The 17913-nt window shown below is 58.0% G+C and overlaps 1 protein-coding gene across 3 annotated transcripts in view; it reads left to right on the top strand.

Moving 5' to 3' along the window:
* The window catches only part of MTCL2 (microtubule crosslinking factor 2), an 82232-nt gene that overhangs the window by 13176 nt on the left and 51143 nt on the right, over positions 1–17913 (top strand). For all 3 annotated transcript variants that reach the window (XM_074970347.1, XM_074970346.1, XM_074970348.1), the window contains exons 2-3: positions 7625–7849; positions 16135–16293. In XM_074970347.1, coding sequence (XP_074826448.1) covers positions 7625–7849; positions 16135–16293 — 384 coding nt within the window. The remainder of the gene's footprint in view (positions 1–7624; positions 7850–16134; positions 16294–17913) is intronic.

The raw sequence follows: 17913 nt of genomic DNA, 5'->3' as shown, positions 1-17913 counted from the left end.
CAGGCTGGGTGCCCCGTGCCCCAGGCGCCAGGCTTGTCGATGCCGGAGGAAGGTGGGTCCTGACTGAGCAGCTCACAAAGAAGGCTCTTGGGGAGTCTTCCTGTTGGCCAGATTCATGCCATGTTTCACTGGCAATGAGCATGAAATGGAGCAAATTGTGGCTGGCCTCATTTTTAATATGCACGTTGGACACCACAAGTCTCAGGAATGCAAGTAGCCTCTGTGCAGGGAGATGGAGCATGGCATGCTAGGACCTGTAGTCTGCAGAGCACACCTGTATCATTATGTCTGTACTTAACACCAGCAATGTGCTGCCCAGCACATAGACATCCCTTGCCCCAGGGCTTTCCCCATCAGGGCAGCCATGGGATGTGGAGCAGGACTCAGTGGGCTACGTTCATTCACCCAGTGCCCTGTTCTGTTGTTACTGTGGTGAAGTTCCCTGCATGAAGGAGGTGGTGTGGCCAGGGCCCTGCGCTGGGAGGCAGGAGGTGGACTCTGTTCCTGGCTGTGCTAGTCACCAAGGGTAAATCGTGTGCCTTGGTGACCCTGTCTTGCCCTTTGTATTGTCCTTACACCTTTGTAAAATGCCACCAGAGCAGGAGTTTCCACTCGCCCCCTTTGCCAAGGTGAAAATGGCTTCAGATGGTGGGAGGCAGGGGAGACTTGGGACCCGGGGCCTCTGTTTCCCCATCTGTGAATGGGGTTCCGAGCCCAGCTTTGGGATGCCCGGTGGAAGGTCTGTGTACATGCTATGGGCCTCTGGGGTGGCAGCTGAGGGGTTTGCATCGCGTCCCGTAGCACATTCAGCAACTGAAGTGAGGGGCAGAGTGCTGTGCAAGTGCTTCCTGACGGCAGATCGAGCTGGAGCCTTGGGTGCCCTGGGAGATGATGCCTCGTTTTATCATCTGAGTTGACATGCTGGCTGAGACAGGCCTGCTAAGCCATTGTTCATGTCCCCTTTTCACGCTGGCTCAATCAAAAGGCTTTCTAATGGGTGCTGTCCCGTGACTGGCTTTCTGCGGCTGTTCACAGCAAGTGACTCATTGGCCTGGAAAAACAAGGGACTTTATATCCCTGCTCCCACCCCCAAAATCCACTCAGTAAAAGCCCGAGGGTTTCGGGGAAGGCAGCAAAAAGTGTGACCTCCAGAGGAACCGGCAGGGACCTGCTGTTTGCGGTGGAGTCCTGCAGCTGGGGCAGCCAGGAGTGCCAGCTGGTGCGAGCGCTCTCTAGACTGGGCGATGGGTAACGACTGGAGGAAGCCCGAAGGAAGGAGTTCCTCCCCCCACGGGTTCCACAATTCCCATCCAGATGGCAGCACACAACCCTAGGGGAGAGGGGGACGCTGCATTGCCGTCTGTCTGCCCTCGGACCTGTCAGTCTGGGGAGGGACTTCGTCCCTCCCAGCTGGCCCAGGCTTTCCTGCCACATCCCGCACTGGAGCCCTTGCCTGCTTGGTTGTTCCCATGGCACCAGGCAGTGATGTCCCCAGTGCAGGGTTCTGAGCTTCCAGTGGGAGGAGACAGGAAAAGCTGGGCTGGGGACCCAGGGCACTGCAGAATAGGGATGGGAAAAGCTGCTTCTCTCTCCCTCCCTTTGCTCCCATGTGGTAATCCTGCTTGGAGCAAACCCGTGCTGGGGATGGCTGGTGTCTGTGCTCTATGCACAATAAGGCCTTTTCTCTCACCCGGCCGCGTGGGACTCACTAGCACTGTACACGTTGAAAGCACTTCTTACACATGTGGAAGGGAGGGAGCTGACTAAGGACTAGCCCAGTCCTGGGAAGGAAGGAGCTCAGGCAGAACAGTGGCCGGGCTTGCCCCAGGCTATGCAGCTAGCCAGGTTCCTAAGGAATCCAAGCGTGTAATTGTGCACCCCTGCAGTGCCCTATGCTTGTGTCAAGTCAGCCATTTGCAGATGCAGTCACTCGCCTGGTGTGCAGCCCTGGACTCTGCATGCGTCAGGAGTTCCATGGATATCTGAGCCAGTGAACCAGGACCGCCTCTTGGGAGCTCCTGGCTCCCTGTCCTGAGCTCAGCCTGCTAGGTAGTACTGCCCCAGAGCTTTTCCTTAGCAAAGGAGGCCCCAGTGCTTGAGGGCTCCAAAGGAGATGCTTGGTGCTGCCTTGCCAGGGGCAGAGTGGAGCTGCGGGGGCACTCCTGAGACATAGGGGAGTCAGACGCACTATACTGGCCACTAGAGGATTAGCCGAGGTCTTTGCTTAGCAGAGATCCCTCCCTGGGACACGCACACAATCTGCTCTTTAACTTTTCACTTTGGCGTTAATGTTACTTGATGTGTTAGCTCCTTTGCCGTAGGGCGCCAGGCCTCCTCCTGCAAAGCTAGTGCCTCCTGGAGGGCGGCAGGGCCGTGAGTTCACCTGAGATTGACTGGCTGGCCTGTCACTCCAGCAGGCCATGTCCTGATTTGTTTTCGAGCTTGGGGGAAGCGTGGGGGTTGCAGCTGGGGGAGAAGAGCTGGTAAATGTCCCGCTATCCCCCCCAAGTGCGGTTGTGCGCCTCTGCATGGCAATGAAACCCCAGAAACTGAATGGGGCTGCAGGCCCAGACAGGTCCTGCTGTGCAGAGGGAAGGGAGAGCAGAGCATCCCCTTTGTGCGGGGGTGTGTCTCAAGGACAGTTATAGGCAGCAGGGCTGGGATGAGAGCCCTTCGCTGGCCCGGGTCAGAGGTTGGAGTGCAATGCAGTCTCTCTGTGAATCGCTCCAGCGCGAGTGGCTCCTAGGGCAGCCTGCTGCATTGCCGAAAGATCTTTTCCTTGTCAACCTGCATTGCTCTTGTTTTAGCTGCTGCTTCTGTCTGTGCTTTGCCTGTCCACACCCCCTCCTTCCTCTTTATTTCACTGTAAATGTTTTTGGCCCCTTGCTGCGCCTCCCCCACTGTCGCCCTTGCTGGAGTCTCTCAGGTTTGATTTGTTTCTGCGGGATGTCAGGGTTACTCAGCGTGCTGTCATTGCAGGGGGAGTTGGGTGTTCTGGAATTACCTCCAGCTCTCTGTCTGTGAGCAAGGGCCTGCTGTTTGTGCGGTGGCGTTGCGTGTGTGGGGAGGAGTGTCGGTACCCAGGGAGTCCGTGCCGTGTTCTTTCACAGGCTCTCTACGTGGGCAGCGGTGCACCGCTGGTATAGTGGGGTGAGTTGGGTATGCAAAAGAAAAAGCAGGAGCCCTTTATTATTCACACGTTTCTCTTAGGTAGCCCGAAGGAGACCGTGGCTAATTCAGCATGTGCCTGAGGCAGGGAAGGTTTTATTAGCTCCATTTTAAAGAAAAGGAAACTGAGGCACTTGGCAGTTATGTGAATTGTCCTGGGTAACACAGTGAGGCAGCGGGAGAGCCCAGAATAGAACCCAGGTGTCCTGGCTCACAGCAGCTAACCGTGCCCTCTGCTAACAGCTGGCGAGGGCCTGAGCACTGAACTGAAGCCTGTGGTAAGCAGGCTGCAGGCTGCCTTAGCGAGCCCTGTGTTCTCAGTGAGTCTGTTTGGGGCAGACTCCAGGGACTGGGAGCACGTGTACCGGGAGGACGTCTGAGATCTCCCAGGCTGATGGCACAGGGCTGTGCTGTCCTTGTCGCTAGCCCAGGCTGCCTGCCTGCCCCTTCCACAGCCCGGGCACAGCGACACGTACGCTCAGCGCTGGAACTGGCAGGAGATGCCCCACAGCTTGCCGAACCTTAAGCAGTTCTTGCCGCTGCTTTGGGGCTGACAGCCCCCTTGATAGACAGCGTGGGGACCAAGCCCCACCCCCACGTAGGAGGTGTTCTCTCCTGGGCTCTTCTCACGGCATGGCGTAGAAGGGCTTCTGTCCTCCGCGGGAGCACAGCTGAAGGAGTGGCCCATCCAGTACTGCTGGGGCCTAGATGGGGATGTGCTTAGGGAATGAATCACACAGAATTAGCCTCCTGGCCCCTCAGCTTGGGCTGGGTAGGCCTGGTGCCTGCTGCACTCCTGCGCTGTGTGCAGGTCAGCCGGGGATGGTAGGGAGAGGAGCAGGAGTTTGCACATGGCCAGACATTGTCTAGTGCATCGTGGACCGTGGCAGAGAACTGGCATTGTCCTTTCGCCCTTGGCACCTAATGAGCTGTGCAAAGCGATGGTGAGATTCTGAGCCCAGGGCATGGATCCCTGGGTGGTGGGAGCACTTCAGGGCAGGTCACCCAGGCTGAGCCCCAGAGCGGGAGGCTGGAGCTGTCCCTGGGGGGTGCGCTTGCTCCCAACATGTGAGATCGTCTCTTCTGCTCCCTGCGGCGACAGCAGCCTCCTGGGGGCTCAGGCTGCGATCCTCGCCTACCCCTTCGGGAAGCACATGCGCCCTGACCTGCTGGCATGGGGCAGGCAGCTGCGTAGCCAGGTGGAGGGAACAGGGGGAGCGATCCAAAACAAAGGCACCACCCGCTGCGGCGCTGTTACTCACCCGGCGGCACCCCGGCGGCGGGCCCTCACTCGCGCTGGGTGTCTCCGGCGGCACTGAGGGTCCCGCCGCCGGGTGAGTAAAAGCGCCACAGCGGGTGGCGCCTTTGTTTTGGATCGCTCCCCCTGTTCCCTCCAGAGGGGAAAATTTAAAAGGCGCCAAGACATTGACATGGCGCCACTTGTGCTCAGTGGGGGAGCGGCCGCTGCCCCGCTCCCCCCCAGCTACGCCACTGGGGGCAGGAGCCAGACTGGCTCTATTGCGGGGCTGGGCAATTTAACGTTCCTTTGGGGAGGGATCTGTGTAAATGGGACAACACTGATTTTGCCAGCAAGGGAGGCCGAGCCCAGGGCCTTGGTAATGCTCCTGTGTGGATCTTTCCCTCCTGCATAGGAACCCGTGCCCTCTTTTATCTCCGCATTGCACATGGTATGTGGGACACGGTGGGTCATAATCACCCAGGTCTAATTAGCCCTGTCAGCGTAGGGAGGCAGCTCGGTGATGGGAGTCACAGCGTGGGGTGGTCAAGCGGCTGACTGGACTCACGTAGCTGCGATTCTCTTCCATCCCTTGGCCTGTGTGGAGCTGCCCGTGCTAGGAGAGAACGGAGCCAGCGTGCTGGGGCAGGGCTGGGGCTGCGTGTTACACGAGTCCATGTGGCCGCTGCAAGGGATGAGCATGAAACGAAGCAAACGGGTCTTCATCTTTCGTGTGGATGGGTGAGTGGTAAACGCACAGCAGTAGGTGGGAGAAGACCTGGGTTTTATTCTAGCTCTGACTCTGGCCTTAGACAAGTCATGGAATGACTCCGTACCCCGGTTTCCCCATCTCTAAAATGGGATAATATTGCTCTACCTTAAAGGGGGATCCTGAGGCTCAGTGGTGACCTGGGAGGAGGGTTTGTGTCTTCATGGGGGGGTCCAGAAGGGCTGGGAGGTTTGCTGTTTTGTTTGTTGTGGGCTTGGTTTCTTTACCTCAGAAAGCTGACGGAAAGGGGAGCTGCGGGACTCTTTGGAGAACTCCTGTGAGTTGGGAGCTATCTCAGCCCTATTCGAAAGGGGCCACCAGGGAAATGAATCTTTAACAAGGAGAGATTCTTTCTCTCCTGTTTCCCAAGAGTTTGACTCAAACACAAACAGAAAGAGCATTCCCAGCCATGTGATCAAACCCACTCCCCTGTCACTGGTGGGTTGAAGGTTTCCCTTGGTATGGCCCTGCCAGTTCTCTAGGCTCTGCTGGCGCAGAGGAGATGCAGCCTGGATTTCAGATGCAAAAAACGAGCAGGAAACACAAAGCCGCCTTAAAACCTTGAATCCTCCAGCCCTGTATCCAGTCTAGGGAAAGCAAATGGGGGAGGGGCCTGCCTGCGTTCCTCACCTTTGATTGCTTGCCAAGGGGTTTGGAAGAAAGAGTGTGGGTGGGCAGAGCTAGCAAAGGGCAAGTCCTATTCTCACTGGTGGTGGCCAGTGAAGACTGCGGGTGTGGCTTGCAATAGGCTCCGTGGTCTCTGCAAACCCCTCCAGGCTCCTAGGCAGCCTTGCAGAATTACCTGGGCTGCAGGTGTCACCCTTTCAGCAGCTCCCCTAACTTGTCTTTAAGCCATCCCGAGGGCCTGTACGGTTTGGCCCAAGTCCCCCGGGGGTCAGCAGCCACCACCCTAGTGGCTTCAGGGGAAGGGCTTTGCTCCCCTCCTGGGTCTGGCTGGCACAGAGCTCTCTCTCTGTGGCAGTGTTATGATCCGATCCCAACAGCAAAGCCTTTGCCTCTTCCAGTGCCACCCAAGGTGACCCAAGCCTTTGCCTCTTCCAGTGCCAGTTGGGTGACCCAAGCCCATTAGCTTAGCTGGTTAAAGCCTGGTGCTGATAATAGAAAGGGTATGGGTTCGATCGCAGTATGGGGCCAAGGGGTCAAGAGGCAATGTGGGCTAGTGGGTTGCCTTTGCTGTTAGGAGCCAGGTGATCATGAGGTCTAATCCTGGCTCTTCCTCTGCATGTGGTAAATCACGTCATTATCCTGTGCACCCCAGACAATGGGGTAGGTAAGCTCTGCCCGAGGCTGCTTTGCTCATGGGGGGGCTTGCTGTCAGCAATGACTTGCTTGCTTATGAATCTGTAGACACATTCAGACTGGGAATAGGGCATACATTTTGAACAGTGGGGGTAATTCACCATTGGAACAATTTACTGAGGGTTCTGATGGGTTCTCCATCCATGGCCATTTTGCCGTCAAGATGGGCAGTTTCTCTAACAGATCTGCCCTAGGAATGATTGTGGAGCTGGTCTCTGGCCTGTGTTGGATATCACAGTGGGCCCTTCTGGCCTGGGAAGCTGTGGATCTATGAATAAATTCATTCATGGGCCCGGAGAGGCAGGTGGGGCCATAGCTCCTTCTTCCTGGAGCTGCAGGCTGCCCCTGGGGACTGTGAGGACACTGTACCCGCCATGGGATCACAATGGCACCAGTGTTTGTGGTCTGGTGCTAGCTGGAGTTGTGGCAAACTCTGTTCCTGTTTCCAAGCTGCTCCTCACGACCATGCCGGCTAGACAGTGTTATGGCTTGGAAGGGAACACTGAGATTCAGCGACAAGGAGCAAATCCCAGAGCATGCTCTGGAGCTCCGGATTTGCAGAATGCACGGTCCTGCCAACAGCGGCCAGAGCACTGTCTGTGCCTCACCACGAAGTGCTCACGTGTAGTGTCTCTGGGGTGGTGACGCTCTGCGTGGGGCACCCCTAGTTAATGCAGCCTGCAGGGGGAGCATAAGCACCCCCAGAACTGCTTCATCTCATTGAGGGGCTGTGGCACCCCTCAAATCCTCTGTGGGCTTGGTACAAAGGAAGCGAGAGGTTCATGGAGAGGGAGAGTCTTGGTAGTTGTGGGGTGTGTTTGCAGGTAGGGAGTGAAACAGTCATTGCTGCTCCCCAGAGGCCCCCAGGGAACCCTGGGCCTGGCGATTTCTGATGATGGCTCTGGGCGCTGCCCCCCTCCTTGTGGCTGGTGAACCTGGTGCATGGCATGGACAGTCCTGGGGGGAAAGGAGCTTCTTTCTATGGGACGTCTGCCCTGTAGGCTGAGGCCTGGTGTTCTCGGGGGGCAGCTCAGGGCAGCAAGTGAGAAGGACTGGGTGGGTGATCTGTGGTGGGGGCTTTTCCTGTCAAGAGTGGGCCCCCCTGATGCCCATGTCCCCCTCTCTCTCAGGATGAGATTGAGGAGCTGCGTGCAGAGATGCTGGAGATGAGAGACGTCTACATGGAGGAGGATGTCTACCAGCTGCAAGAGCTCCGGCAGCAACTGGACCAAGCCAGCAAGACCTGTCGCATCCTGCAGTACCGGCTGCGCAAAGCAGAGCGCCGCAGCCTGCGCGTGGCACAGACTGGGCAGGTGGACGGCGAGCTCATCCACAGCCTGGAGCAGGATGTCAAGGTAAGACGGGCCCAAGCCACATCTGCTCTGGCTTCTGCTCTCCGGGCACAGAAAGCTGTTAGTCGTGGGAGCTCAGATGCTGCAGGGATGGGGACCTTGCCAGAGAGATCTCGGGGGTCCCGCTGCCCAGTGGGCTGGTGGTGTGTGCAGGACCCCGGAGCTGCACAGGACTGATGTGTGGTCCTGTCTGAATGGTTATTATTTCTTATTAACCACGTTTATTGTGGCAGTGCCTTTGTACTGCAGATGCACCCACGGGCTCCAGCCAGGCCCAGGCCCTGCTGTGCTAGGCGCTGCCCAGACACACAGGGAGAGACAGCCCCTGCTCCAGGCATTTCCAATCCCAGTTAATAGGGGCAAGACCCAACAATTGGGTGAGACAAACCAGTGTGGGGAGGGTGGGTGACAGTACTAGGAGCCTAGGCCAGCCATGGATGGCCCAGGGCTGGAGGAGTGGCTCAGGTGCTGTAATCTCGGCCCCCCCAGTCGTCACCAGGCCCTGGGGTCAGAGCTCTGTTTCCTGCAGCCAGGAGCGTTCCCGGGAGTCTGGGAAGGGTTCTGGCTCCTCCCTGGCCCCTTTTGACTCGGGTGTGCGGACCCTGCGCCAGGCGGCGTGATCCCAGCACACGGCGTGGTGCCCCGGTGTGCTTGGAGTGAGCTGGATCCACGGTAGCTCGGGTGCCTGCCCGTGCTACGTCACACCTCCTGACCGCAGCATAGGCATAACCATAGTGACCATAACGGTGCCAGTGCGGCTGAATGCCCTGGGCTGCGTCAGCCACCAGGCACCATAGGCCCATGTGTGGGGTCTGGCTCTGGGGCGGGTGGTACCACGTGCAGCCAGAGGTGTACACTAGGGCAGGCTGCCCCAGGTGAGGGCCCGCTGCTGCTCTTTGGGTGGCTGGGGGAGGGGACCCTGCTGCTGTGGCTCTGAAGGCAGCTGGGTGTGGAGGTCCCCCACCTTCTCCCCCCCGCCCCCCCCACTGCCGGGGTGACAGGAAGGCCCTGTGGCAGTTGCTGGTCTGTGGAAGCTGCTGTCCTGCTTTCCCTGGGGCTGTGCAGAAGAGTGGGCCCTTTGGAGCGGTGGGCTTCTCTCTGGCTCAAGCAATGTGAGGGGAGGGGCAGTGGATGGGCGGGGGGGGGGGGTTGGCTGTGCCCCCTCCATGCTGGCTGGCTGTGAGGGGTTGAACTGGCCAGTCCCAGGGGCCGCTGGGGTCATCTCACATTGCAGGTAGTCTGTAAGGTCCTGCCCCTCCCCCTTATCAGAAGGGGACCAATATTGTGACCCCGTAACCCTGCGTCCCCCTTCCCTCCTCTGCACGGTGGAGCCTTGGGTAGAGATTTCTGGGCTCCCCTCTCCCTTGGCAGCTTCTTTCTCCGTGGAAAGGAGGGGCACGGGAGGGCACAGCTGCAGCAGGAGCCACGCTTCCCTCTGTTGTTCCCCTCGAATGCCCCTTTGCTTGTGCCGCCCCAGCCTGATGTGTGGGTCCGGGGCTCCTGGCCTCCCGGGCAGGGATTTGCTCTCCCACCAGTGCTGCTTCAAATCCCGGAGGGGAGCAGCTGAAGGGACCTGGAAGGGCGAGCTGTACCCAGGATCTGCCTGAGGGTCAGGGCTAGCTAATGACTGTCCCAGGCAGCTGGGAAAGGGGTCTGCGTGTCTCCACTGCTGCCCGGGGATGGTGCGGGCTCGGCACGGCAGCACCCACGCTGCCGGATGGATGGCTGTGTCATCTTGTGCTCTCTGTGGCATGGTCCCAGCCTCAGGACCTCTGCTAGAGCTTCCCTAGCTGAAGGGATAGGAGTTGGATGGGGCCATAGTGACACTGGGAATAGCACAAGCCGCAAGGGGGCAAGGGACAGAAGTGGGGAAGAGGTCAGGGAAAGGAGCTGGGGCGAGGGAGAAAGGACAACAGGATGGAGGGGGTGGAGAGAGGATGGGAGAGAGAGGGAGGAGAGAGGGCTGGCTTGGTACAGCTGGGCAGGCCATGAAGCTGCAGCTTTTCCTGACCCTCGCTGAGTGTGTGGGAATTGTTCCTGCTGCAGAGCTGTAGCCTGCAGGTCTCCCAGGGGAGTGTCACTCTGAGATGCAGCTCACCCCATTGTGGTGGGGCTGGCTATGCTCAGTGACCTGGAGCCTGGCTAGGACAGAGGCCTCAGCCTTCCTGACAAGAGGCTCCCCCTTTTCCCCAGCCCCAGGTGAAGCCCTTGTGGAGCCAAAGCTGGGGGGTCCTGGCTCCCACCACATGTCTCAGCCACGCTGGCAGAGCTGAGCCCTTGTTGATTGTAGCTGGCGTCGCTGAAGACTCGTTTACAGAGCTGGGTAGAGCAGAAGTGATCTGAATTTTGTGGAGTTTTAATTCCTAGCACCCCTCAGCTGGTTGCTCTCCACTCCTCAGTAACTATCACTGCATCCAAGACCAACAGACAGGCACATTTACCAGATGTTCCTGCTGAAGTGGTCAGCAGTGAAACAGAGAAGTGTTGACACTTCAGCTGCCATCCTTAGGGTTCACTGTTAACTTCCATTGAGCTGAATGGAGCAGTTCACAGCTCTTAAAGAGTTTCAGGACCACTGGGAAGGTGACCATGGATTAGCCAAACGCTGTTCGCCATTGGAAGGTGACCTTTACAACCATCACACATAGAAACTTTTAAACCCTAAGGCCTGATCTAAAGGTAAATATTACATTGGCCTGGCTATATCGCTCAGGGATGGGGGGAAATTCTGCACCCTGTGCTATGTAGCTAGGTCGCCCGGTGTAGAGGCAGCTAGGTCAACAGATGGATTCTTGCCGACCTAGCTACCTCCTCTCAGGGGGTGGGAGTGCATTAACTACAGCGATGGAAAAAGCCCTTTGATATAGGCAACATATCAATGCCATAGCGATGCAGCTGGAGGCGCTGGAGTGTAGCTATACCCTTAGGTTCTACAGCAGGAGCACGGGGGTCTCTACAGCCACTGGGTTGCAGATAACGAGGGGAGCAGGCAGCTGCTGAGGTGCAGGAAGCACCGGATTGTTAACAGTCTTTACTGACTCTCACCCGACAGTCTGCGCCCCTGTTCCCAGCTTCAGATCCCCTGCAAACCAAGTCGCCCAGAGAACCCAGGCCTCCAAATAGCAACCCTGCGAAGAGTTGGAGCTGGAACCAGGCCCCTCCCCCCAGCTTGGCCCTGAACCCTTCCTTTCTGCAGCATCTGCTGATCCCCAAAGGGCTGTATCACTCCCCTCTCTGGAGTCAGAGATGCTGTGGTCCCCCTGCTGTCTTTGTGCTGCTCAGTGCAGCTTGGCAGGGTTAGTGGGCAAGGCCCTGGCCTGCCTTTGCCAGCGTGTGGTCTTCAGTGCTGACGGTGACAGTAGGGATCCTGCTCCTAGCAGCTAGCTGGACACCGTCGCCCCTCCCTTTTTCTTCTCTGGGCCCATTCCAATGCTGTTCGCTCCGCAGGCAGAGGGCCTGGCCTGGCCTTGCTCCCTCCCGGGGCCAATCAGTAGATGTAGGACTAAGGCAGGGGGGCCTGGGGGGAGCCAGTTGTGTCTCTCCCAGTTGGCTCCTAGCGTTCACACTGCAGAGTCACTGAGGGGCAGAAGAGGAAGGTCGCTGCAGAAGCTGGGCAGGGCCTGGCTTCCCCTCCCTGCCCTGCTGTGCACATGGAGGAGGAAGTCTCCATGCCCTGGCTCTGTAATCTCTCTTGCACAGCCAGAGCCCAGGCGGCACCTTCCCCTCCCCCTGCTGGCTCCCCCAAGAGCAGGCACCGCAGCTGCGCGGCTTAGATTAGCACTTGGCCATCCTGTGGCATGAAGCGCTTTTCCATCCTCGCGTTAGGAAGCTGAGCAAAGTCTGAGTTTGAGCCAAACAAGGGCCCTTATACAAAGGAGGGGTTGGGTTGCCAAGTGCCCCAGGCATCAGAAAGTGGCTGATCCTGGAAAAGAAACATGCCATAAGTGAGTGATGGCGGCTCCTCCCCAGCATCCGGCGCTAACTGGCCTGTAATTATGAGGCAAAGTCTGAGTGTGTATTTAAAAGCGAGTCTCTTGCTGCCCACACCTGCTGGGGACAAACCCTGTGAGAGCCGATAGAACAGAACTCTGCTCCCTGCAATCAATGTACCCAAATGTATGGGTTTATGTTCCTGCTGCCCCCGTGCTGTTCCTCTCCTGGGCCCCCTGCACTGCTCCTCTGACGCACAGCAACCCTGGCTTCATGCTCCCAGCTCCCTTGAGCAGTGCTGCCAGACAGTGTCGCTGCAGCCAGTGGCAGTCGTCTTCCCACATCCCCTGTGCAGTCGATTGGGTGCTGGGTTGAGTGCCCTGGAGAGCGCCCGAGCCCCTGTGGATCTGCATGACACACCCTGGCCTCTGTCTTGAGACTAGGGTTAGGAAACGTGACCAAGGCCACAGGGATTAGGGGAATTTGATCTCTTGTCCCACAATTCCCTGGACTCCTGGAAGTGCTTTCAAAATCTCCCAGAAGCCATGGCTTCCGGAAGCTGCCCCAGGGGACTGGGTGGCAGGTACCCGCAGGCAGTGTGACTAGTGGTGCTGTCTAGTGTTACTGTGGGTGTTGTCAGACTGCAGCCCCCAGAGCAGCAGGGCTGAGGCCCGGTTCTGCAGCTGGCCAAGGCCTGGGTTTTCAGGCCTGTCAAATCAGCTTGCTGTATCTCAGGGCCGTGAGCGGGGGTCCTGTCTCCCCCAGGTTCTGCACACCCTAGCCGACACTGCCTGCTTGCTCTGCCTTGGAGATAAGTCTGGATGCTGACACTTGTGTTCTGAGGGTGGAAGGCTTGGCTTCGCTTTGGAGGTCAGGGTCCAAGAGTGGGGATCAGTGTCTCAGGCTTTGGCTGCATCTTCTTGTTCCCTTGCCATGAGTCTCGCAACAGGGAGGTGAATGGCGAGACAGGGTGCCTGGCTTCATGGGCTGGCTCTGTCCTGGGAGCAGGAGCTGGGAGCAATTGCTCCAATGTGTGTGTCAGTCTGTATTGTCCCTACACCTCCCGCCCTCGACTCCCAGCAGCTGCCTCTTGGCCGTGTTCCCACGCACAGGAATTAAGCACTTTGCTCATCAAAGCTGCCTTCCCCATGGAGGCCCACAGCCATGCCTGCATTCCTTGGGCGCTGTCTGCCATGCAGCAGTGCCCTCACAGCTCGCTTGCCGGTTCCCAGAGACCAGTCTACGCTGGGGTGTTGCACAAATAACTGCGGAAGGTTAAACAAGGGGCATCTCCTTCTCCTGGCCCCTCAGCTGTGCACTGGGCAGTTGTGTGTCTTCACATACACACACACACTCCCCCCCCCCCCCCGTCCAACCTGTCAGTCAGGGCTGCCTTGGGACATCCCGTACCTCCCCCAGCCTTTGCAGCTGTTGCAGGTTCCCATGCTGGCCTGGCCTGGCATGGAGATGCCGCCCGCCCATTTGCTCCCTCTCTGCACTGCAGCTGGAAGCCACCCCCATTTCTGACACAGCCACTGGCTGAGGGTGGTGCCCCGTGTGACGAAGTGGGACTGTTCTTAATGTTTCCTCTGAATACTGTAGGGATGCCTCAGTTTCCCCTATGCATTTCTTAAGCCTCTAGGTGGTGGGATAAGGGGGTGTAATTGTTGCAGAGCAAAGGGCCAGTGTACATAAATGGCCGGACACTCTGTCTCCTGGCAACTGATGGCCTGGGCCCTTCCTCCCTGCAAGTGATAGCTAAAGGGGTTGGAGAACAAAGGAATCAGGTGACCTCCTGTCCCGGGGAAAGGGACAAAGCCCAGAGGACCAGGGGGGTGGAGAGTGAGTCAATTGAGGCTGGCAGGGGACGTGGAGTGAAGTGCAGACGTGGTTTTCTGGCTCACTGCCCCCCAAAATGGACCCACCTGAGGGGTCCTGTTCTCTGTACCTACAAGCTCTGTTTTAGACTGTGTTCCTGTCATCTAATAAACCTTCTGTGTTCCCGGCGGGCTAAGAGTCATGTCTGACTGTGAAGTTGGGGTGCAGGACCCTCTGGCTTCCCCAGGACCCCGCCTGGGCGGACTCGCTGTGGGAAGTGTACGGAGGGGCAGAGGATGCTGAATGCTCCGAGGTCAGACCCAGGAAGGTGGAAGCTGTGTGAGCTTTTTGCCCTGGAGACAGTCTGCTCACAGAGAGGAGGCTCCCCCAGAGTCCTGACTGGCTTCATAGGGAGCAGTTCCAGAGCATTGCCCGGGGACTCCGTGACATCCTGGGATCCAGGGAAAAGGCTTTACCAGCCTTTGGGGCAGTGCAGGCCTGACTCAGAGTGGAGGTGAGATGGAATCATCTGGAGGAGGGCTCCTGGCTTGGGGAGCAGCTGGCCCAAGGAAGAGCCAGAAGCAAATCGAAATGGTGGTATAGGAATGCGCAGCGGTTCTCTGATGTCCCCCACTGCCATGGGTACCCTGGAGAAAAGGGCTTGGCTGTCCGGCACAGGAAGGACCCCCAGGTATAAATCCCCTTCTCTGGTGCTCTCAGCCACCCTACGCCCTCCAGCAGAGAGACAAGCGTGTGAAGCTCATGTGGGTTATTAGCATGTGTGTTGCCATCAGAGCCTTGTCTGTCTCTCTCTCCGATCTGCTGGAATCTGGGAGGCGCTCCCCACGTGGTGGGCATGGTTTCCCCCTCATCGGCTTAGTGCGATGGCAACGTGTGCCTGTGCCAGCTGCCCCCACCCGGGATTAAGTGTACTGATCTCTGGCAGATTGCACAGGGACTGCAGTGTTATCCTGGCCCAGAGCTAACCTCCTCCTAACTGCTGGGGAGGGCACATCCTGGTGCTACCCGGTCGCAGTGTCCCTTCCCAGGGCCCGGGTGGTACTCCAGGAGACAAAACCCATCACTGGGATTGGCAGGCGTGGGTTTGTGAGCGGTGGGTGATTAGGCTGTGACCCCATTCGGTGCTTCGTTTATAGAAAAAAGGTCATAGATACAAAAAGAAAAGGAGGACTTGTGGCACCTCAGAGACTAACCAATTTATTTGAGCATAAGGTTTCGTGAGCTACAGCTCACTTCATCGGATGCGCGCGCACACACGCGCACGCACACACACGGCTGTTACTCTGAAACCTGTCATAGATACAGAGACCTAGCCCTGGGGGACTAGCAGGAACCCGGCAAAGGAGACTGAGCCCATCTGGTGTGACAGATATAGTTGTGTTTAAAACCCATGATCAGTTGATTTAAATCCATTCAGCTGGCCTTCCTCCTCGCCTGGGGCTCGGGTGTGCCTTTGCCTCGGGCCGTCTGGCAGCCCAAGCACTCTGGCGAGGCAAACCCATTGCAGGAATGTGACCTGTTTGCAGAGATCTCTGTAGCTGTCAGTGTCTTTCTGAGTCACCCACTGACACTTTAGTGACTCTTCTTCCTCCAGGAGCTGTGGCCAGTACAGTGGAGCTGTGCCAGTTGCCCCCTGGCTATGTCAGCAGTTGCAGGCTCCCCCATGGCCATTTTTACTCTGGCTGTGACGTGCTCTTCCCCGTGTCTGAGCTCTCCACTTGGTTGGACCAGTGTTTCCACTGAACGATCCGTGCTGGCTCCTGCTCCATGCCACACGGGGGATCCAGCGGGCACCGGGGACGTCGGCTGCTACACTTCGGGCCCCTGTAATTTGCACTCCCTGCTGTGCACGAGTGACAATAAATGTCTCTTGCTGGTGTCAGTTGTTTCCTCCTCCGTTCTCAGTGGAGCTGGGGTTTGAAACAGTTCGAATAGCAATCCTGGACTAGCTCCCATTTCCTGGGGCTGCGCCAGCACTGCCAGGCCACCAGTACAGCAGGGCTGCTAATGAGCTGCTGGAGACAGCACCCTGCAAAGACGGTTTGTCCTCTCGGGAGGCTGGGTCAGAGTCTGTGTCCATACAGGAGAGAACGAAGGGTCTCAGTGAGAGCAGCAAACCCCCTAGCTCAGAGAGGGCTCAGCGGGCAGGCTTCCCACCTGCTTAGGGGAGGGCATAGCAGCCCAGCTCTGAGAACTGCTGCTTGCTGGCTAGTTACTACTGCTCATCACAAATTTTAGGCCCTATATAAACTGTGGCTACTGTTTGCATGTTGTTTTTAAAATCCCCAGTCTACATGGATGGAAAAGCTATTGCAAGCCACAAGGAAATGTTAGAGCCCTCTAGCCTGGGCTGCCCTTTGTGGCAGTGTCTGGGTCCTTGTGTGCTTGTAGAGCACCCCACATGATGGGCCCCACTCCTGCCTGCCCCTCTGAGCACTGCTTTCATACGGGCATTAGAGACGCTGCACCCGCTCTTTCTTATGAGCCTCAGCCTGAACGTGGCCCTGCCCTGTTTGCAGGTGGCCAAGGACGTCTCTGTGCGGCTCCACAACGAGCTGGAGGTGGTGGAGAAGAAGAGGATCAAGCTGGAGGAGGAGAATGAAGACCTGCGCCAGAGGCTGATCGAGACAGAGCTGGCCAAGCAGGTGCTGCAGAACGAGATGGACAAACTGCGTGAGGTGAGAGGGCTGGGGTGCATGGGGGAGTGAGCATGTATGCACCCTGCTGTGTGGGGGTAGGGGGTATTTTATGTGTCCCTGGTGTACCAGGAAGCCAGCCCAGCTGTTAGTGGTTAGTGGCTACAGGCGCTCTGCCTCCAGAAGGCTTCCTGTCTCCTTGCACCTTGGGAATCCACTGGCCTCTCTGCTCTCCTCATTTAAACGAAAGCTGCTTTGCCATCAAAATATTTGTAACTTTTCCCCCGGTTTGCAAGCTCTGGGCAGTGCCTGTCTCCTCTCTGTGAGCCTCAATGGCCTAGGGCCTCAGCTAAGTTGCTTGTGAGATCTCCGTTCCATCCCTACTAGACACTAGCCCTGCTGGGATTTACTTCGCCACGGTTCAGGGAGGCCGTAGCAGCAGGGGCTGACCCGTGTGCCTCCAGCTCTCTGATTCGACAGCAGCGGCTTTGACTGCCCATGTGGACGCTCTCCATAGACATGGACTAATAAATACTGTTCCGCCCTCCTGTGACGGTTGGTGAGTGGGGCCTGGGTGGGAGGCCCAGGAGCTGCAGAAGACGTCCCTCAGGGGGTGCGTTTGTTTGCTGGTGGAAGGGACTGTGACACTTTCCCAACATATGAATGGGGTGCCTGAGAGGGAGGAAACCAGCCCCTCCTGAGCCTAGAAATGTCAGCCGGCTTTCCCTGGGGCACCCTTGGCTCTGGTCCAGCCTGAGGCGTGTGTGACTGAGCTGCAGAGGGAGGGTCCATGCATGCACCGGGCAACTAGTGCATGTGGGGGGTGACGGATAGCATGCATGTGCCATGGCAGGGAGCTGGCTCCTGGCAGCAGCCCGGGTCTGGGGTCACTCTGGGCATAGAGTCCCCCCTCCCTCCTCATTTCCAGAATGTCCAGTGCTGCCCTTGCCTCTCCCCCAATGCGTCTGCCTCACAGCAGCATGCACGCCCCAGTCAGCAGCAGCGCCATGCCCTGCCTCGTGGGGCTGGGAAGGCACTGCTGGTCCTGCAGCCTCCCAGAATAACCTCTCTCTAGCATGCATCGTCTGGGTTGTATCCTGAGCCCCTGCCTTCAGCCAGGGAGCTGGGGCTGGCTGCAGGACCCCGAGGGCTGTCTAGGGGAGGCGGCTGCGGGGCAGGCCAGAGAGGAGCATTGAGAGCTGACTTGCTTCTCCCTCCTGCAGGGCCCGCTCTCCCTGTCATGCTCTGGGCTATGACAGTAACGCCAGTACACATAGTTCAGGGCAGGAGCAAGGGGAGTCACTGAATATATGTGTATGTGTGGGGGGGTCCAGATCAGCAGGATGGAATTACCCTGACTGACGTTCAGCTCAGACAGCAGGATTGTCGGCCTGACTCAGCGCCGGGCACCTCTGCTGACCATGAGCGCTCGAGACTGTGCCTCTCGCAGCACAGCACCCCAGCACCATGCTGGGGCCTTGGTTCCATGCTCACCCCCAGTGCCATTCCCTGCACCGCTGGCCCAGGCCAGCCCCTCTGGGGAGCCAGCTAGCCACCCACCCTTGTGTTGTGCAGTAACCCTCCTGCCCTGCCTGGCTCCCTCCTGTGCAGATCCCTTTCCATGGCCCTTGTCCTTGCAGGCCAAGAGCAGACTTTGCTTAC

This window comes from Natator depressus, chromosome 13, assembly GCF_965152275.1.
Source record: "Natator depressus isolate rNatDep1 chromosome 13, rNatDep2.hap1, whole genome shotgun sequence".
Taxonomy (NCBI): Eukaryota; Metazoa; Chordata; order Testudines; family Cheloniidae; genus Natator; species Natator depressus.
This window is presented reverse-complemented; position numbering and strand designations above follow the sequence as displayed.